The sequence below is a fragment of the Lissotriton vulgaris genome, chromosome 1_1 (assembly GCF_964263255.1).
Source record: "Lissotriton vulgaris chromosome 1_1, aLisVul1.2, whole genome shotgun sequence".
Classification (NCBI taxonomy): domain Eukaryota; kingdom Metazoa; phylum Chordata; class Amphibia; order Caudata; family Salamandridae; genus Lissotriton; species Lissotriton vulgaris.
Window position 1 is genome coordinate 1,607,825,294 of NC_141685.1, and position 22,870 is coordinate 1,607,848,163.

At 46.1% G+C, this 22,870-nt stretch overlaps 1 protein-coding gene across 2 annotated transcripts in view; it reads right to left on the reverse strand.

The window, feature by feature from the left end:
• Nucleotides 1-22,870, reverse strand: part of LOC147750877 (uncharacterized) — a 118,172-nt gene that overhangs the window by 18,292 nt on the left and 77,010 nt on the right. For both annotated transcript variants that reach the window (XM_086918392.1, XM_086918383.1), the window contains exon 3: nt 2,057-2,095. In XM_086918392.1, the coding sequence (XP_086774518.1) occupies nt 2,057-2,095 (39 nt within the window). The remainder of the gene's footprint in view (nt 1-2,056; nt 2,096-22,870) is intronic.

Here is a 22,870-nt window from a genome sequence, read left to right on the forward strand (position 1 = left end):
TCGATGGAGAAAGTATCCGTGAGTGCCTTGGGGCTGTTTTTAATTGGTTCCAACTTAATAGCCTCAAGTGCAACTCGGATAAATCCGAGATACTATTCTTCGGATGCCCATCGCAACCGGATTGGCATGGCTGGTGGCCCGCTGACATGTTCCCCCCAGCTCAGTCATCTAAATGGGCTAAGAACCTAGGAGTTAAAATTGACAATGAGCTCTCGCTCAAATCCCAGGTGTCTACTCTTACAGGAACGTGCTTCGGGATCCTCAGGATGCTTCGTAAGTTCTTTCCTCTACTTTCCGAGGAACATCGGAGGATAACTGTCCAGGCACTTATAGGATCCAGATTGGATTATGCAAATGTTCTGTATCTGGGTCTGCCAGAATATCTCTTACAGCGCATGCAGGTGACCCAGAAGGCTGCAGCACGAGCGATTTTTGGCCTGCATCGCCGTACTAGTGCCTCAAACCTACTTCTATCCCTCCATTGGCTTCCTGTACGGAAGAGGATAATGTTTAAGGCTATGACTTTAGCCCATAAAGCCCTGCATGCCAACGGTGCAAAATACCTCCAGAAGAGGCTGGACTTTTACCGGCCTACACGATCCCTAAGATCGGAATCATTGGCTTTGGCGGTGGTGCCACGTATAAAAAGGGCCCGACTGGGCGGCCGGTCCTTTAGATTCCTTGCCCCCCAGCTATGGAACTCCCTACCGCTGTCCTTGCGGGCCACATCTAATCTGCTTGCCTTCAGGAAAGGTCTAAAGACTTGGCTGTTCTCTGGTTAGTGCGTCTCTCCCTTTCTCGGTTTCTGTCTTTTTTTTACTGTTATGTTTTCCAGTCTTTCTTTAGGTCTGGAGCACAAAGCGCCGGGACACTCCTTTGGAGTAGCCGTTGCGCTATAAAAGTCCCATATAACATAACATAACATAACATAACAAAATCCGTAGGAAACAAGCCAAACAAGAACACCACCGATTTCTCTTCGTTGCACTTAAGCTGTGCATTAGACAACCAGCGAAACACTGACGAGAGACACCGCTGCGCAGTGCTGACCGAGTCCTCTCCCCTTTTCCAGGTTAACAGTAACTGCGTGTCATCTGCATATGCCATCACCTTAGCCCCCAATGACTCCGCCAGATAAACCAGGGGAGTCACGTAGATGTTGAACAAAAGGGGGCTAAGAGAGGAACCCTGCGGGACGCTAGTGGAATGAGGAGTCAGCGCCGAGGCGCACAGGGGCAACCAGACCTGTTGTGACCTGTCCTCCAGAAAGGATCTGAGCCAACACCAAGCAGTACCAGCAATGCCGATGACTGTGAGCCGCTCGAGAAGGAGAGAGTGGGGAACCGTGTTGAATGCCACCGAGAGATCCAGCATCACCAGGGCTGCTCTCCCGCCGGCATCCAAACAGTCACGGATTGCTTCCACCACCTCCAACAATGCAAGCTCCGTGTTATAGGAGGCACGGAACCCTTTATTACGGACAAGCCTTTATTATTAGGTGTAAACATGTTACAATAACTTTAAAATCTCACAATAAAATAAGATTCCTTGATCACTGCAATTATATTTACTGCCAGTCAGTTTATCTGTCAGATAGTCGATATTCTACCTGAGGGTAGACAAATACTGTGAATGTCCTAGCACAGTGAGGACCAGGAATTACGGCTGGGTTACTGCGTAAGCCTTGTTACCCCTTTCCACCATTCCCTTCCTCCCTACTTCCCTAACCATCTGTTAATCTTGACTCCTGAACTCCTCCCCTGCACCATGCCATGGTGTTTGGACTCCCCTTTCTGCCATTCTGCTACCCATTCCTTCCATCTTTCTCCAATCACCCTTCCAGTCAAGGTGTTCCAGGCCAACCAGAAGCAAGGCTTGCATTTCTTCCCCATCATGAAAGCTCATCAATGCTCCTTTTTATCAGACTACTGACAGTGTTACAAAAATCCACATTATGACATGGCTCAGATAGATAACCATGAAAAATGAATTAGCCTTTTACTTCTACTAAGACAGTATCTGCAAGATGGCACCACAATACTGATAAGATGCTTACCCTGAGGATCTTTGGAAAGAAGTAGCACATCTTCACTTCCTGGAAAATATAAAAGAATGTGATGGGTTTCACACAATAGTATACCGTTATTATGCAGAGGTTAGCTACATTAAATCTCCTTTGAGTTTATCTAGTGTTAGGGCAGGGCCCCCACAGTACTGGTGATTTGATTACAAAGCAGCAATTCATCACATACAAAGTCTCAACAACTCATCCTGGCCCTAAAGGCACCACAGACTATGCTAAAACCTGTTTGCATTGTTCATAATAATTCTGTAATTTAAAATACTTATTAGGGATTATTCCCATGCTGCTTTTTGTAGTAAATTTAGTAGTAATACAATTAAACTACTAAAGTACAACAAAATGTTGAGCACCACACATGGCCAACTCCTAATACTGCAACATTCTCTTCAAGAAAATAATGGAGGTGGGATTTAAAATAAAACCTCATAGGAGATAATGTTAAACTACATTATGAAAATATTTTTATGTCAAAGTCTTTGTATATTGATGCTATTAATGCATTTTAAATGTAGAATAAAATGGAAAACAAATTGAACACCAATAACATAATTATGAACTACATTTTTAATTAATTGAAATATATTAAAAAATGTTTTCTGATATTTAAAATGAAAAAATAAATTCCCACGTAAAGTTGAAAATCATTTTTTCAATTATGCATTAACATTACAAAAAAAGTGATGCAAAGAAATAATTAAAAGTAGTTTAACTATGTTTTAATAAAAAATAATGTTGCATTGATTTCATAACTAAAAAAGGTGTCAAACTTTTTTCTACTAACAAAAATATGTATTATTTATAGATAGTTTTCTTAACATTACATTATATGTATTTATATTTTATTGTTTTTATTAAAAGACAATCGGCACATCAGGAGCTGCAATACAATCTACCATGGTCAAATCCCCTATAATCAAGTAATATACAGCAAGAATAATCTTACTTGGCACATAGTATAAATTGACTAGTAGACTGACCAATCATACAGTGGTAGTGTGTCCTGGGACGAGATTGTTCACATAAAAAATGCCACAAAAACAGTTAGTAAAACAGGCGTGTGAGGCATTGAATATATGGGCATTGCTAAAGATAGGCAACCAGAATCCCGGCATGAGAAACCTGTTTAAGGCAATAAAGTAAGGGCGTCTACACAGAGGTATCCAACAGGTATGATTTCAGCGGTGTTCATATGTCTCCTGGTCTATCTGCTGGCACCATGATTTGTGCATATATCTCAAGATAGGCATTACAGTATAAGAAGAATTCCAACTCATATATTTTTATGAGTGGTGGAGATCAATCCACACAGACAAGCAGCACTATCTGAGGGTCCAATTGGAATGCACCCCCAATCATATTACACAAAGCAGGGAAAGCATTACCCCAGAAAGCTTGTGCAGGGCTACATACTCATGCCAAATATAGAAAATCTGCATCTGGGTGCCGCACCGGATGCAGTTTGAAACCAGTTGAGTACATTACTTCCATAAGCTCATAGAGGTGCAATAAACTCAAAGCAAATATTTACAATGGATAATGTGAAATTTACTACTCGGAGAGAGCAAGACAGTTTGTGTACAAGAGATTCCCCATACTGGGCATGGTATCACAACCCACAACTCAGTCTGTGAGCCAACCGTGGACAGGTGGTCACCACACAGTGCTTCATCTTGCATTGAATAGTATTGGATGGCTATAGCTTGTTTTGTGGAGGTTACAGATAAGAGTTTTTCTAAAGTAATGAAAGTATCAGGCTCTGCGGGTAATGAGGGGCACACAGGCCCATAGGCCCTGTGGAGACAATAATATAGTAAAATATCTAGGGATAAGCACATAAGCTAATTACAAGGAAAAAGTTGGTATTGTGTGTATGAACTCCAAAACTTATACTTAATATCTCTATACATAACAACACATGAACTGTTCACATAGTTAACGAGTACATATATTCTAAGTGACCTCATGAAGGAGAAAGCGCCAAACGAATTCACCGTTATTCATAAGTAATTTATTTTCAAATTTCAGAACAAAATAGGTTGCGCAGGTGAAAGGAAGGGAGAGGAAAAAATAGTGGTGAGTGGTAGAAGTGTGAGTCAAAGCGAGATGCAAAAATAACAATTAGAACTTTTACAAAGGAACTGGTAATCCAATCCAGTTAAGCAAAACCTGTCCACTAGACACTATTCATATACATGTAATCTGTAAATTCAAACACCCTGCACCAAATGCATATTCATGGTAGGAATAGGGGAAGACGGTACAGGTCTTGGGTGGAGAGGAGTCGACGTTTCGACTCGACTTGCGCTAAGAGGGTGGTTGTGACCTCAGCGGCGAGTCTTTTCAGGACGGAGTATTAGGCAACCTATAACGGGAAAACTGAATTAGGGAGAGGGCGCTAGAAAAGTGGTCACAGTGGTGCGGTCAGTGTGAAGAATTACTAACCTACTCCTGTTGCCGGGTTGGCTACCCAGGAGAGTTGCAAGTAATGGCAGATGAAGGCTCCAAATTGCCTCAAGTGCTGTTATTGGGGTTAAGTATGTGATTTCATAGCCATCTTGACATCATCATAATGGAGATAATTCGATTACCTGATAGAGAGAAAAAGAGGCGATGTCGGTCTCGAAAACCATTACTACGCACGAGTAGTACATCGGGCAAGGTGAACCTGGTGGTCTAAATCACCTAAGCGGTGTGAACAGTGATCACGAGAGCATCCTGGAGCTAGATATCTCCCTGTGACTGGATATCTGGGTACACAGAAGCGGATGCAGTGTGCTATATATAAATCAATAACGGGCTAATTTCCTGCTAGTATTGCTAAAATTACAGTGAGTGATTAAATAAAAGTGCTATATACATGCTGATAGTCGGACAACTACGTGGACATAGTATTACACGTGAATGGTATATATATAATAATAACGGGTGGCTGGTGCGTGTCAGGGTAACGCATACAGGTATAACAACAGACCGTCAGCCCCAAGTGCTCACAGTGCAAAGACGTTGGGCAGGATCGATTGATAATAGATTCAGCGGGATCTTACCTCAGGAAGGTAGAGAAGATCAAAGCTAGTCCCGACTCCGTGGTTCAAGGAGCAAAAAGCGGCAGCGCCTGGGAGACAGTGAAGAAGTTCGCGAAAGCGTGCGTGCCGTGCACGCTACCGGCGTCTAGACCAGGCTGTGCAGAGGTGAGCGGTACCCCGGGGTGATATGGTTTGTCGCCCAATTAATATTGTTACTATTTATGTGTGTAATCCCACTGTATTGCTGAAATTGCTCGAGACAATCACTATCACTGAGCCCCCATTGGAAAGGGATCTTTGGTCTAACAACTAGACCGCCCACACGTTTTTTCGCCTTGGGCGACAAACCATATCCCCCTGGGGTACCGCGCACCTCTGCACAGCCTGGTCTAGACGCAGGTAGCGTGCACGTCATGCACGCTTTCGCAAGCTTCTTCACTGTCTCCCAGGCGCTGCCGGGTCTTACTCCTTGAACCACGGAGTCGGGACTAGCTGTGTTCTTCTCTACCCTAAAGATATAGTTGCCAGTTCGCTTTACTCTTTTTAACCGCATCGCTGCTGCAGTGATTTTTGCGCTGTGCGGCTGTTTTCCGTTTTCCGCGTTACATGACAAGCTCAGCTCGTCATCAGCACACGCCACTCGTGGCTGATGACGAGCTGAGCTCGTCATCAGCAGCGAAGGGGTTAAAGGGTGATTTATCTGTATTCCATTCTGGTAGGGATATAGGAATATCACAATGGGTTATATAACACGTGTAACACATGATGGTTGTTTGGTTTGATTGCACAATATTTTTCTCCCATTTTATTTTCAGGTTGACAGTAGCTAATGATGAGAAGAGAGGAATCAGGTGAGCACCAGCCTGTCAGAATCCTCCCCTTGGTGTTGCTTCCGTGAGGCACTGTCAACCTTCCCTCCCCTTTTTTCACAGTTGGGTGAGAGAGGGAATAGGGGCTTAGGCGGTGGACCACGCAGACACACATATAGAGGTGAATAGCACCACTCTAAATTGTAACAAAGTGCAATTCACACAGACAGAAGACGTATGTATACCCTCCGTCTGATTAAATAAAATATAAACTAAAAAATACTTTTAGCCATAGAGCTCACAAGGGGTAGGCCATCATTGTTGACTGTACTTTGAGTGGGGGGCGGCCTGCTTCCTATCCCCCTCAGGCTCCTGTTATTTGGGGCTCACTATTATAAGGTCATACTATCGGCATAGAGAGAAAGGATTAAATAACAGCTGGCATCTCTAAGGAAATTTCTGGAGTAGTGCTGCTGGAGCTTTGCTTAAAAGGGTCTGAAGGCTATTGCAAAAAGGATAGGTGACAGAAGGCACCCCTGTCAGGTTCTATGTGAGAAGGCTATAGCCCGTGAGGTGCAATTATTATTTTGAATGCAGGCTATGGGGGAAATATACAATAACCTGAGCCACTCCACAAATTAGCACAAATCAAGCAGCCATACTGAGGGCATCATTTACAAAAATTGCCGCAGTGCGGTGTCACAAGCCATTTTGCTTCGCCAAGCTGCATCATTTTAAAAGCACAGGATGCATCCTATTAACAACAATACAATCCATCCCTGTGCTTTCCCCTGCGCTGGCACACAATTGGCTGCCACACACTAGTGCAGGCACCCTTGCATCATGTTGCAAGGGTGACTGCATTGCTGGGATGAATGTTTTTGTGCAGGAAGGGACACCTATCTGGACAAATACAATAATTTATGGGATTTTCCTCTTTCTTTGCATGCTGAAGAAATACAAGTATTTCTCCTTGTTGCACCACTCCCATGCTTCCCATGGGGAGATGTATGATTCTGACTCATTCCCAGCTTTACCAAATTTTGTCTCAGGTTCCAAGGCGACCTTTGACCCTGTCCTCAGGCAGATCACCCCCCAGCCGCCACACAGTCCTCCGGTGACGCTGCCCCGCTGATCACTGCTGCCTGCTGCCTCATTCCTGCCGCTGCCTGTGATTTCTGTTGTTGCGTATGCCCTTGCCCACCTGGGCTCTCTATCTCCTGTTGCCCGTTTTGGTTTTGTTTAAACTGTACTTCTGATTCCCCCACTGTTGTGCCTTTTGTGACCCCTCTCCCCTGTTTTTGCGATTTGTATCCCTATCCGGGTTTTGCCTTGTGTCCTCTCCCCGTTTGCCTTCGGTGCCATTTCCCTCCCGCCGCTGCATCCATGCGGCCCCCCCCCCACTGTTCCCATTCGCCACCCCGCCTCCCAGCTGCTCCTATCTCCCACAGCCCTTCATATGGAGGCCGCGCAGCAGACGCGTGCAGCGGGCCGCCGCTGGCACGCTGAAGGCAAGCACGTCTGCGCCCGTCCACGCCTGGACTGCGCCCAGCACTAGAACCCCTGGCCCCCGCTGGAGCCAGGGAACTCGACTGAGATACAACTCCACCGCCCTCAGCGCACTCAACAACGGACGAACACCTGCCTGCTACCGAGCAACCCCGAAGCGAACCCAAGGACCGTTCTCCTGCCAAGCATGCAAATTCACCTGTCTGCGAAGCTGCCCCGCACGCGCCAAACCAAGCAACAACAACAACCACCTCAAGTGCATCCTCCTTAACACCCGCTCCATCCACAAGCACACCATCGAACTCTGGGACCTCCTTGATACAACAGCACCAGACGCCTTTCTCACGGAAACCTGGATGAACGCCTCCTCGGCCCCCAACATCGCCATAGCCATCCCGGACAGCTACAAGATCACCCGGAAGGACCGCGCCAACCGAACCGGAGGAGGAATCGTCATCATCTACAGGAACACAATCAACATCACGACCAACACTGAAGACACACTCGCCGCCGCCGAACTCCTACACTTGCAGATCCACACCGACCCCAAGAGGAACGCTCATATACAGACCCCAGGCCCGCGCTCACAATTCAGCAAAACCATCACCGACCTTATCAGCCCACACACCCTAGCCTCACCAGAATAGATCCTCCTAGGGGACCTGAACTTCCACCTGGAGAAAAACAGCGACAACAACACCACCACCCTGCTAGACAACCTCGCCAACCTCGGACTCAAGCAACTGGTGAACACCCCCACCCACCTCGCTGGCCACACGCTCGACCCCATCTTCTCCGCCAGCAACCACGTCTCCTTCTGCCACTCCCCAGGACTACACTCGACCGACCACAGATGCATCCACTTCACCTTCAAAATGAACATATCCCACAACTGTACTCAACAAATCCCACGCTGATGCTGAAGCAAAATCACCACAGATCAGCTCCTCTCATCCCTGAGCCAGAGCCCGCCAGCCAACACCGCCGACACCAACGGCGCAGCCCACAACCTTACACAGTGGATCACCAACTGCGCCGACAACCCCGCTCCACTGAAGAACCACCCAGGCAAGACCGGCAACAGGAAAACCCAGTGGTCCACAGATGTCCTCAAAGACTCAAAGAAATCCTGCCGAACCCTCGAAAAAACCTGGCAAACACAGAAAACATGACAGCCCTCAAGAACGCCACCCGCAAACACCACCAGCTGATCCGCACCACCAAAAGAACATCATTCAAAGAGCGACTAGACAACAACACCCAAAACAACAAGGAACTCTTCAACATCGTCAAAGAGCTCTCCAACCCCAGTGCCAGCAACAACAACATCACTCCGTCACAAGACCTCTGCAACTCCCTCGCACGTTCTTCCACCAAAAGATCGCAGATATACATTACAGCTTCGGACCCCGGACTCCGCCTCCAGGCACCGAACTAACGACCCCAACCACCACCCTCAGCACCTGGACCCCCATCAGCACTGAAGACACCACCAACGTCATGAACTCATCCACTCCGGCTCCCCCGCCGACCCATGCCCCCATCATATCTTCAACAAAGCTGACACCATCATCGCACCCCATCTCCGGATCGTCATAAACATCTCCCTCGCATATGCCGCCTTCCCCGAGAGCTGGAAGCACGCAGAAATCAATGCTCTTCTGAAAAAACCCACAGCGGACCCCAAAGACCTTAAGAACGTCTGCCCCATCTCTCTTCTTCCCTTACCGGCTAAAGTCATCGAGAAGACCGTCAATAAACAGCTGACTGCTTTCCTCGAGGCAAACCACTCGCTCAACCCATCCCAGTCCGGGTTTCGAGCCAACCACAGCACCGAGACAGCCCTCATCGCAGCCACCAACGACATCAGGATCCTGATGGGAAACGGAGAAACAACCGCCCTCATCCTCTTGGACCTCTCGCCAGCCTTTGATACCGTATGCCACCGCACCCTAATAACCCGCCTTTTCAACACTGGGATCCAAGGAAAGGCCCTAGACTGGATCACCTTGAGATCATCTGCGGCGTACCCCAAGGCTCCTCGCTAAGCCCAACACTCTTCAACAATATCTACATGAGTCCCCTCGCTGCCATCACACGCAAACACAACATCAACATCATCTCCTACACCGACGACACCCAGCTGATACTCTCCCTCGCCAAAGACCCAGCCACCACCAAAACCAACTTCCAGGAAGGAATGAAAGACGTCGCAGAATGGATGAAGCTCAGTCGCCTGAAGCTGAACTCAGACAAAACGGAGGTCCTCATCCTCGGACAATCCCTATCCGCATGCGACGACTCCTGGTGGCACACAGCACTGGGCTCCACGCCGACACCCTTGGACCACGCACGCAACCTGAGATTCATCCTGGACTCCTCCCTCACAATGACCAAGCTTCAACACCCTGCGCATGCTCCGGAAAATCTTCAGATGGATCCCCACCGAAACCAGAAAGACCGTCACCCAGGGCCTCGTCACCAGCCGACTGGACTACGGAAACGCCCTATACGCAGAAACCACTGCCAAACTTCAGAAACAACTTCAACACATACAGAACGCCTCCGCCCGACTCATCCTCGACATCCCTCGCCACAGCCACATATCCGCCCACCGGAGAAACCTGCACTGGCTCCCTGTCAGCAAGAAGATCACGTTCAGGCTCCTCACCCACGCACACAAAGCGCTCCACAACATGGGCCCCGAATACCTCAACAACCGCCTCTCGTTCTACACTCCCACCCTCCAACTCCGCTCCGCCAGCCTTGCCCTCGCCACCGTCCCACGGGTACCACCACCGGAGGAAGATTGTTCTCCTACCTGGCAGAACATGGAACTCCCTCCCCTCACACCTACGACTGATCCAGGACCATCTAACCTTCAGGAAACACCTCAAGACCTGGCTGTTTGAGAAGTAGCAGCACCCCTCTCCCTCCAGCGCTTTGAGACCCTCACGGGTGAGTAGCGCGCTCTATTAATGGTTTGATTGATTGATTGATGTTGTGTGGGAACACCCACTGCAACATCCATGGAATGTCCCTTTAACCAGAGTAATGCATGAAATTGGCCCATATTGACAAGCAATGGAGGCTCCTCAAAGGAGTTTTGCACGGTGGTGGAGTTCTGGACTTTTTGGTTCCGTCCAGAGGTGTCAGGGTACAACACCCAAAGACCCCGGAGTTCCACCTGCCTTGGTGCACAAATGAACAGAAACACGGGCTTCTCGATGGTGGCGTCAAAGACCAAAGGTTTATTACTGCAGGGACACAGAAGTCACAGAATCTACACACGGGCAGAGACTAGGAGCCTGTTCGATTTGTACAAAGAGGGCTGCTCCTTATATACGGTTTTTTATGCTAGAGGCAAATTCTTTACATGTAATACATTCCCAAAACCTTTGTGTCTAAAACAATAAATATTTGGTGTTACACAGGAACCGTCGATAATATCTGAGGCCAAACATTGCGAAGAGAGGGGTTCCCACTAGTTTGTCACAATTCCCTGTCAATATTGCATTCAGGACCCGGACCGCCTCATCGTAAAGTTCGTTACCTCCCCCTAATAAAGATTCAGAAAGAAAGAAACAGAGCCAGGTGTGGAAGATAGAAAAGTGGGATAAGGGATGTTTGTGGGTTGTAAATGGGCAAGGCTACCGGCTTCGGCCGCCTAATCATGATCAGGTACAATGGACACGAAGACCAGTTTGGCAGGACTGGCCTCGGGCGGAGGAGGCAGCCTTTGTTGAATCATGCAGCTACAGCGTGATCTGGTTTAAGGTGCACGTGACATGTAAGAGGTGAATCTCCGGCTAAGGCTACGTGTCCTTAATCAAAGTGGAGTGAATGAAGTGATCAGAGGCTATTGCATATGTGAGGGCAAGGAAACACAAAATGGCGGCCATGATCTAAGATGGATGCCGTGGGTATATCAGAAATATGTCAATGGAAGGAGTGCTCTTGCTCGTAGCGTAGCGAAAACACTAGGATATACTAAATGGATCATTTGCGGTTCACTGATACCAATATTAGGTATTTCCGACAAACTTGAAAACACGGGTTCAAGTCGTCACGGAACCGTCACGGAACCTCAGACCCTCCTTTTGCCCTTACATAGGCAATTACTCAGTCTATGTCAGAATCTAGTTCTATGCTCATCAGGTCAGTGACATGTTGTTGTATCATCATCCTTTCTCGTGTCTTTTCTCCAAACGCAGGTGGTTTTCTGAGACAAGTCGCAGCACAAAGACTACACAGAGCAGGACCACACTGGATAATCAGACAACATGAGAATAGGAATACTAGGATGACACCAATGACCATTAGAACCTTCCATCCTCACGCTGAGATCAGAGTCCAAAACCACTCCATGAAGGACCAGTTTCCCTTGTCTACATGTATGGAGTCCGAAATCTTGTGCAACTTAGAGATCGCCTCATAGACTGTTGGAGCATTATTAGGAATAAAGACACAGCAGCTCGATTGGATCATTCTGCATACCCCACCTCGATCTGCAAGTATAACGTCTAGAACCATACGGTTCTGCAACGTCATGAGCCTATCCGCCTGAAGCTCAGCTGTCAGATTGCTAAGGGCACCAGCAGTTTCAGTAATAGTAGATTCAACTACCCGTGTTAGCTGACGTATGTTTCTACTATTGGCCATAGGTCCCCAGAACGGAAGGAAGCCTTTGAAGAAGTCTCCGGCTTCCTGACCAGCGGTATCTTCCTTGCTGAAGACACCTCTCGCTACTCTTGTTCTGTGGTAATCAGGTGAAGCAGTGTATGTCGGAGGCAATAATCGAGCAATATAACATGATCCTGAAAAGTCGGCAGGCAACCATGTATAAGCTCTGTCTCGACAAATGAAATAGGTACCCCTAGCAGTAAGAAAGGCAGGGGAAGAGTTAGCCGGAAACACATAAGTCTCTACGCACTCACTCCTCCCTAGCTGAGCTCTCGGATTTCTCCCATTACCTTGCAAACAGACCTGACCTCGGTGAGGTACGACCCAGATTGGAGTTGAGCTTTTACGCTTGCTTTCTCCTAAACTAAGGCGATACTCTGAAGTATTCCAACTTAAATATACTCGTAATTCGTCTCTAGGGTATGATGGAGTATTATTGACGTCCTTGACCATGTCAATAATTCCCTGGACTAAAGCTTTGTTAGCAGAGTTATATTTAGTGGAACGTGGTGGACGTGGAGGATAAGTTTCAAGAGCATAAGCAAAGATGGTTTGGAAGGCCTGAAATGATCCATTATAGCTGTAAGGCAAAACCAAATAGGGAATACCTTTATCCATAGTGTGAGGTATCAAGCCACATACCCAGCAGTCTGTAGTGTTAACTACCAGTTGGTGTTGGTGCAAGAGCTGTACAAAAGTGTTGTTGGTGAATTCTGAGCGTCTGGCTTGCTCATGTTCCGGAAACGAGTGAAAAGAGTGTATAGAAGAGACAGTAGAAATAGCAGGATCAAGGGGAGGTACTGTAGAAACTGGCATAAAAATCAAATTTATGCTAAAGACGATTCCACCCACCAATGTTGCTAAAACAATCAAAAATGTAACGGCACATTGCATCAAGAAACATTTGCTGTGAAGAATTCTATTAAGTCTGTTTCTGCGAACGTAAATCACATTCTTTCGTTGCAGCGCAGGAAGCTCCATCTTCTACAATCCGCTCGCGACCACTGATGATGTGTACGTAGATGAAAATGCCTCTATCAGCCCTGGGAGTTCCCAGAACCAACAGAAAGATCGACCTTGTGTCAGACCCCTGCAAATTCAAACTAGGCACACAGCCACGACCCTACGGCTACCCAGACGGCAAGGCAATTTTAAAAACAATAAACAATAGCAAACTTCCTGGCTGACGGCAAAAGGTTCAATATATCAAAATCACAATATGCAGTTGCCTGCTTTATTTGTCCTTTTTATGGCTTCTAAGGTTGTATTTCTGCTTCGCTGGTACTGTCTGATCGGAAAATAGTGTATTACTAGCAGCTGTTGCAGAGTTTAAGTTCGCAGATAGCAAAGTTTCTTCTGATGCTGGAGACAAATGTTCAGTGTTCAAAGGAGTCTTTTCAGGAGGAGAGTCAAGTTTCAAAGTGTCAGTAATCAAATCGGCATCGCTGAAAGGGATAAACTTCGGAATGATTTCAGATTCGGAGGCACCAATTCCTTTCTTCACCCAGTCGTCGTAAGGCAGCGGCAAAGGAACACGCTTTACGTGAGAAGCGTGAATCCAGTGCTTACGGCCAGCGACACGTACGGCTGTCCTCGTTGCCAGCAGGACCTGGAAGGGGCCGATGTAGCGAGGCTGAAGATTCTTTGTCCTCGCAAAGTTTCTGACCACCACGTGGTCGCCGGGTTTCAGCTGATGCCCTGGACTCTCCGGAGGTTTTGGCAAAGCATCGAAGACCTGTTGATGAATAAGACTTAATTTAGCAGTCAAGTCGTAAAGGTAGTCTATCAACATAGGATATTCAATGGAGCAAAATTGTTTAGGCCTCGGCACACCCCAGATATTTGCCGGACGGCCAAACACAATCTCATATGGAGAAAGCCCTATTCTAGAATGCACTGTTGCTCTCGTTGATAACAAGGCCAAAGGAAGTGCGTCTGGCCAGGCTAAACCTGTGGATGCTTGTATTTTGGCTATCTTAAGCTTCAGAGTGCCATTGTAACCCTCGACTAAACCAGCAGATTGGGGATGGTTTGCACTATGGAATTTTTGTTTCAATCCTAGACCGGCACACACACTCTGCATAACTTTCCCTATAAACTCACTTCCGTTATCTGACCATACAATCCGTGGCATTCCATACCTAGGGAAAAATTCCTTGAGAAGAATTTTGGCAGTCGATAGGGCAGTGTTGTCCTTTAGTGGGTATGCTTCTATCCACCTGGAAAAAGCACAAACTACCACCAGGACGTACTTTAAATTGTTGCAGCGTTCCATGTGAATGAAGTCTAACTGAATCACTTCAAAGGGGCAGGAAGGAGGAGCAAAATGACCAGCTGGAGTTGGAGTTCCCTTGCCAGGATTATGCATCAAGCACACCATACAATTTTTCACCACTCTCTCTGCACACTTACTGATTCCCTCATTCTTCCAGACCGGAGCCAACATCTTACATATCCCTTTAGAACTTATATGCGCCACTCCATGCGCCATCGTCACTACTGCAAGCACATATGCATCAGGCAACATCCAACGCTGCTGTTCTGTCAAATCAATCCAACATCCATTCGAGTCCAACTTGCCCGTACTTTCTCTCCATACACGTTTCTCTTCCTCAGTCGCTTCTTTCTGAATCTCTTTCACACTTTCCATAGTGTCCTCACACATTCCAGACTCAGCAATCCATCTTGCAGACGTAGCAACGTACATTCCACTCATCGTGTCTCTAGCTGTCTGTTTAGCAGTTTCATCAGCAAAGGCATTCCCACGACCAACATCATCCGTGATTGCTTTATGAGCACTGCACTTCACAATCGCAACTTCAGTCGGTAAGGTTAGAGATTCCAGCAAGTCGTTAACTAGCTGACCATGTTGGATCTTAGTCCCATGGGACGTAATGAAACCTCTTTCTCTCCACAACCGGCCAAAACTATGGGCCACGCCAAATGCGTACTGACTATCTGTAAACACATTCACTCTCTTTCCCTTAGCTAAAACACACGCTCTCGTTAGAGCTATTAATTCTGCAGCTTGGGCAGAATTCTGACTCACTCTTGCAGTCTCCACAATCGTCTTCAAAGTCGTTACCGCGTAGGCAGCAGTCACATCACCATTCTCCAATTTAAAACATGACCCGTCCACATATAGCGTACCATCTGGGTCGGACAGGGGAGTATCTTTTAAATCGATACGTCCTTTTGTCTCTTCCTCCGTTTTGAAATAACAGTCATGTGGCTCAGAATCACTCGACTCTTGATCAGTCGGCAACAATGTTGCTGGATTCAATACATTGCATCTTTTGATCTGAATATGACTCGCTAATAATGTCAGCTCGTAACCGGATAATCTCGCACTAGTAAGGTGTTGAGTCTTCGTTCGGTTCATGAGTGTATCCACTGCATGAGGAACCATGACCACTAACATATTGTTCATCACCAAACCAGCAGATTGTCGAATGGAAGCTGCAGCTGCCGCTGTAGCCCTCAAACAACTAGGTAACGCTCTGGCTACCGGATCTAATGTTGATGAAAAATACGCACAAGGGCGTTGTTTATCACCAAATTTCTGTGTCAGAACACTCAACGCGCAACCTTCTCTTTCGTGAACGTAGAGCGTGAATGGCTTGCTGTAATCAGGTGTACCCAATACAGGAGCTGAACACAATGCTTTTCGTAATTCAGTAAAACTCTCTTGGCATTCATCAGACCATGGCACCGGACTTGGAACATTTTTCCCAGTCAAAGCTACCAATGGTTTTGCTAAAAGAGAAAAATTTGGGATCCACTGCCTACAGTAAGAGGTAATACCTAGGAAGGCACGTACTTCTCTCTGTGTGCGTGGAACACTCATCTGCGTAATTGCTTTTATTCTTTCTGGGGTCAACTTCCTTCCCTCCTTTGACAAGAGATGACCTAGGTAGGTCACTTCTTGGCAGCAGTATTGCATCTTGGAAGGAGACACCTTATGATTTAAATTAGACAAATGATGCAATAGGGAAATTGTAGCTGCTTTGCAAGTTTCCTTGTCATTGGCAGCCACTAAAAGATCGTCTACGTACTGTACTAGGGCAGAACCTGGAGGAAGGACAAAGGAATCTAGCTGACTTTTTAAAGCTTGACTATAAATGGATGGACTTTCACAATAGCCTTGTGGAGCGCGTTTAAATCTGAAACTGCGACCTCCTAAACAGAAGCCGAAAATATCCCTACTTTCTTCGGCTATCGGAATGCTAAAGAAAGCATTCTTTAGGTCAATAACTGAGAACCACGTAGCTGTAGCAGGTATCAATGTTAACAAGGCAGTAATGTCTGGCACTACCGGAAACTGCGGAATTACAATCTTATTAACTTCTCTAAGGTCTATGACAAACCTATATACTGGAGGTTTTGTAGGGTCAGTTCGCTTCAGAATCGGTAATACAGGACTGTTACAGACATTTCCTCTAGTTTCTTCAACTACACCCTTCTTAATCAAGTCTTGCACAATCAATAAAAGTGCACGCTCACCTTCACTCGATATTTTATACTGGGGAATTCTTGGAAATTTCACATTTGCTTTCAAAGTTACTACATACGGTGAAATTTCTAGGAGACCTACATCATTAGGACCAGTCGCCCAAAGAGAATCAGGGAGTGAACGGAGCTCCGGCGGGAGTGCGTCCATTGACAAGTACATCGGGGAGGTGATATTTTTACCCAATGTAAGCTGTACTCCTTCCGGAGAACAGTACAATGTCGCATATAGTCGTTTTAACAAATCTAAACCAAGCAGATTTTCATTACAACCTGTCGTCAAAATCAGGGGTGCTTTCAATTGGCACGGTCCAACAGAAATAGACAAAGGACCAGATATCGGGTTGTACACAGGGGCGCCTGAAAAACCTACGGAAACATTTGTTGAGCCAGACAAAGGTGCGCCAGGGAGTTTCGCATGAATGATAGAACTTTTTGCGGCACCAGTATCCAACAGAAACGGTTCGACTACACCTGATGTTGCTACTGCGACATAAGGCCCACTCTGATCCACTGGAACTGATACTACTCCCTCTCTCTGTCCATGGCTGTCCTAGTACCCATTTTGTTGAAAACCCTCTTCTACTTCACAATAATCTTCAACAAGATATTGCTGAGATCTATTTTGCTGAACAGATTGTCCATTTCTTTGATCAAAGTGATTGGATGGACGATCATTAGTTTGTGGAGGCATAGCACCTCGTCCTCGTCCTCTAGAATTCTGCACAAAACCACCACGACCTCTCTGAGCTGCTGCTGCATTATTTTGCGCTAAGATCGGACATTCATTTTTATAGTGACCCTCTTTCTTGCAGTACGCGCACTGATTCCATTGATATTGAGGTCTTGATGTACTATAATCTGTCCTTTGGTATGAGTTTTGCTGCGTATTAGTCTGGTTCGCGCGAGGCGGATACGCCTGCTGCAAAAGAACTTTAGTTTTTAAATCTTTCGTTTTCTTTTCTGATTTTTCCTTTTCCTCTTTATCTCTATTTTCGTAGTACTGCGCAGTCGCAAGTATTTGCCCTGTCGTAGATACAGCCCACGCACTTTCTGAGTCTTTTAATTTATTGCATAATTCAGGTAACAAATTATGCACAAATTTATCGACAAACAGTCTTTGCCCTCCTTCTGTACTCATGTCCTGACCACTATGATCCACAAAAGTCTCTTCGAACCTCGTGAAGAAGTCCGAGACACTTTCGTCTTTCTTTTGCCTACATGCTGACAACTTGTCCCAATTAACACGCAATGCTGGCATCAGAGTCTTCATTAGATCAATTATTCTACCTGGCAGATTAGCGATCAAGGGTTCGGGTTTCGCACCACCTATTTGTTGACCATCTGCTGCAGTGATAGCTGCCCAATCACCACCTAAAGCAGCCTGATGATCCTCTCTACGAATTTTAGCCCACACTGGTTGCGGAACTACATTACCAAACAACATATCAATGTCGGCTAAGTTCATTATACAAGCCTCAACTGTCTGTGTTAATTCCTTGTAATATCCGGCTGGATTCTTACGCGGATCTGGCAAGGCCTGCTTCACTGCTAACACTTCTGCTCGTTTCCATGGAATGTGTATCCACACTCGTTGGAACTGTGCTGGAGCAGCCGCAATACCTGCATTATCATCACGTTGTATTGCTTCGCGCCAAATTGGAGGAACCTCCCTCATAGGATATTGGCGACTTAGCTTCACTTTGCCTTTTTCTAAATCTCTCGGTGAACGAAGAGATGGATCATTCCTAAAACTTAAAATGAGTTCCATCGCTTGCTTTATTTTCTCACCCACTATCATTCCAGCAGCAAACTCCTTTTGAACCCTAATTAAATCTTCCAAATCTGATTCGACATCGTCTTCTTCTATCTCTTCACGTAACAACGAGCACATCTCATCAAAGACGTATCGTTGCGTTGGTTCTCCCCACTGCATAAATGTGTCTAACACATCTCTCGTACTATATCTTCTACCCTTCGAAATCCATCTGAGAGCCGTGGAATCTAAAACTCCCCGTTCCTCAGTACTCGGAAGCTGACTCCGTCTCTGTACAGAGTCAGGAGTAGGAGTCTTAATCAGAGTTTTATATATAGGAGACAGCATATTAGTAACCGAATCAGTGATTCTTCGACGAACAGAAAGTGGAGTTAGTACACTCGCAGACATAGAGAATGCAGTGGAGGTAGGAATAGATGAGGAAGCAGTAGGAGTATCGAGGAAAATAGTTTCTGGAGCAGTAGGTACAGAGGTAGGTATAGGGGCTGGCAGTGTAGGAAGAGGAGGAGCTGTAGGAACATTTACATTCACCACTGGAAGTACAGGAACTTGATTCTGAGGGATAAGAGCAGGAGCACCAGGTTGTCCAGCAACCGGCAATTGAACATTCGGGACGAGTGGAGCCGTAGCACCTTGTGCATACGGTGGAGGTGACCGTAACAGATAAGATAGCAGAGGATCGTTTTCGGAGTCCTCCAGTATCTTAGCCATTTTCGATGGCAAGGCAGGATAGCACTTGTCAATCGCTAGGTTATGCTCTCTAATGGCTACATCTATGGCCTTCTCACACTCGTTAGCCTGCAACTGTTTAGTCGCTTGCTCTAGAGTTAACTCTTCTTGTTCTTTCTGTTCTTTCTTCAACCTTCTCATTTCTCTCTGTTTGGATTCTTTCCGCCAATAACGGAAGGAATCAAACATTGCCGGCCGGGCTTTCTTCTTGAACAATTTCTCTTCTAAATTGTCGAGTATCTCTTGTTCAAAACTACCATGCAGTGGCCAACTAAGGACACCATCCTTCTTACAATAGCGGACCCATATCTCATTATAAGTTATAGGACCCACGCCATACTTGCAATATAAATCATATAGGGGAGTCCCAATCGGAGGAACCAGACAAGAGTCCTCCAATCGCGAGTCACTGTTGCAACTAAAACAAGACAACATTTTCCGACTTACCATTTTCGGTCCGGAACACAAAACAAACAAAACACGGAACAAATATGTGCACTCGAACCAAGAACTTAGGCCTACCAAAACGAACTGATGTATCGATACCCAAAACTAAACCAAATAGATTATCGTAACTAGAACAACCAATGATAATCTAACAAAACCAAACCAAACCAAGAACCGATCAAGGATTTTTAACAATCCTCACAAAGTAACCAGCTAGCTATCACTAAATACTTAACTGAGTCACTGAAGACGTCACCAAGGAGAAACCCGTCACGTTTCGCCGTACTAAGGACTGCACCACTTCGGGTCCAAGACAGGGCGACGGTCAAGGCAACGGCCCACTGCAGCCGTCCTGAACGGGAAACCCTCGTGGAAGAGAACTTCGGGCCACTTTTGCGATATGCCGGGATCGATGAAGTGGGGCGCCTCCCTCAGGAATCTTCACACGAAGCTTCTCGAACTCTTCAGGCTTTTGGACCGGTACCGAATGACGTCGCCCCACGTTGGGCGCCAATTGGAGTTCTGGACTTTTTGGTTCCGTCCAGAGGTGTCAGGGTACAACACCCAAAGACCCCGGAGTTCCACCTGCCTTGGTGCACAAATGAACAGAAACACGGGCTTCTCGATGGTGGCGTCAAAGACCAAAGGTTTATTACTGCAGGGACACAGAAGTCACAGAATCTACACACGGGCAGAGACTAGGAGCCTGTTCGATTTGTACAAAGAGGGCTGCTCCTTATATACGGTTTTTTATGCTAGAGGCAAATTCTTTACATGTAATACATTCCCAAAACCTTTGTGTCTAAAACAATAAATATTTGGTGTTACACAGGAACCGTCGATAATATCTGAGGCCAAACATTGCGAAGAGAGGGGTTCCCACTAGTTTGTCACAATTCCCTGTCAATATTGCATTCAGGACCCGGACCGCCTCATCGTAAAGTTCGTTACCTCCCCCTAATAAAGATTCAGAAAGAAAGAAACAGAGCCAGGTGTGGAAGATAGAAAAGTGGGATAAGGGATGTTTGTGGGTTGTAAATGGGCAAGGCTACCGGCTTCGGCCGCCTAATCATGATCAGGTACAATGGACACGAAGACCAGTTTGGCAGGACTGGCCTCGGGCGGAGGAGGCAGCCTTTGTTGAATCATGCAGCTACAGCGTGATCTGGTTTAAGGTGCACGTGACATGTAAGAGGTGAATCTCCGGCTAAGGCTACGTGTCCTTAATCAAAGTGGAGTGAATGAAGTGATCAGAGGCTATTGCATATGTGAGGGCAAGGAAACACAAAATGGCGGCCATGATCTAAGATGGATGCCGTGGGTATATCAGAAATATGTCAATGGAAGGAGTGCTCTTGCTCGTAGCGTAGCGAAAACACTAGGATATACTAAATGGATCATTTGCGGTTCACTGATACCAATATTAGGTATTTCCGACAAACTTGAAAACACGGGTTCAAGTCGTCACGGAACCGTCACGGAACCTCAGTGGTGAGGCGGAACTGCAGAAGGGCAAGGTGGGGGGTAGTAAACTCCGGAATAGGGCCAAACGGAGTGGGGTAAATAATTAAATAAATAAAACAAATTACATTACGTGCTGCATCGCCGATTTAGAGTTGCAGCACGTGCAATGTAATTCATTTCTTTTATTTATTTATTGATTTACTCAACTCCGCAACACCCTTTTTTGGAGTGTACTACCCCCCACCCAGCCCCTCTCCCACCTCACCACCCTGCAGCACTCCCTCGAGGAGGCGCCACTGTTTTCAAGGCCATGAAAATCACACAGGGTGACTCTACGTGGCCTTCTAAACATGGGCAGGCACATTGCGCCTTTGGTGCATCAAAGAAAGTCACAAACTGGCGCCCCCCACTTCTTAACTCTTCACTCTTTCCTCTATATCTCCTCAAGTCAGAGTAGACAACTAGACAGGGGGGCCGGTCAGGCATCCACCTTGTTTCACTCCTACCAGGCTGACGGTTGCCCCTAGCACAAGTGCCAATGGATATATGTTTTGTGTTATATGTTGCATGGTAGAGAGTCAGGGACGCACAGGCATATATGCCCTATGAAAGAAAAAGCACAACCAACAGCTAAGACACATGGGCTGGGTCCCCTGTATGAGCAAACATGACGAGGATTACATGTTACATGTCATATGTTGTAAATGTGAAAAATACCAATAAAAATATTTAAAAAAATAAAACTTGTGGCTCAATGGCCTTGTAAATGAGGACATGAGTGTACTTAGTACCAAAAACAAGCATTCCCATTCCAAGGAATCAAAGGCCTTTAAGTCATCTAGAAAAACAGCTACAGCATTCAAGCTGAGCTGTAGGATTTGAGTCTCCCAAAAAGAGGCATGCATTGTATACAGTTGACCTTCCTGGGATCAACCCCAGCTTGTCCAGGAGCACAGAATCGAGGAGGAGGAGGACTAAACTGTTTGTGACAAGCTTTTCCGGAATCTTCATGTCACAACTTGGTATTCTAAGTTACTGAAGCAATCCTTATCCTAAAGAAAGATGTTAGACCTGTCAGACAAAGGGTGGTTTTCCCCAAACATTGTGCCTGCTTACCTTCTCTTTTTGCTGATTCTTTTTGTTGACCGTAGGACTCTGAGCCCTTTACAATTGCTAGCCAGTGCTAACGCGCATATGCTTCTCCCCTGTGCATGGTAACATCAGGGAATAAACAATTAGCATATTTAATTTATTTGTAAGTTCCTTGTGTAGTGGAATACAATACACAGAGCCTGAATGTGCAGTTTTACTGTCCCTTCTACTTTGCCAAGTCTCAAACTCTCCTTTTAATACACATAAGTTACACATAAGTTACCCCTAAGGTAAGCCCTAGGTACCCATAGGGCGGGGTTCTGTGTAAGTGAAAGTTAGGACATGCACTTTCAAGTTTTGCATGTCTTGATAGTGAAAAACACCTAAATATGTTTTTCACTATTGTGAGGCCTAACCCTTTTATAGGTTAACATTGGGAATTCCTTAATACACTTTTAAGCTGTGTTTCATGATCAGAAAGGGTTAGCTGTGTTGTGTTTCATATCTTTGGAATAGTGATGGCAAATTTTCTGTACTGATAAAGTTGGATTTGACTGTAATAATTTAGAAATGCCACTTTTAGAAAGTGAACATTTCTCTGCTCTTACAGCTCTGTGTACTTACAGCCGAGTGCTTAATTTGAGCCAGTGGTTTCCGGTGATCCGCACCAGCACTTAATTGGTTTCCGGTGGACAGTCAGACATTTGGTGGTGCTGATCATCTGATTTAGAGGTGAGCAGGACAA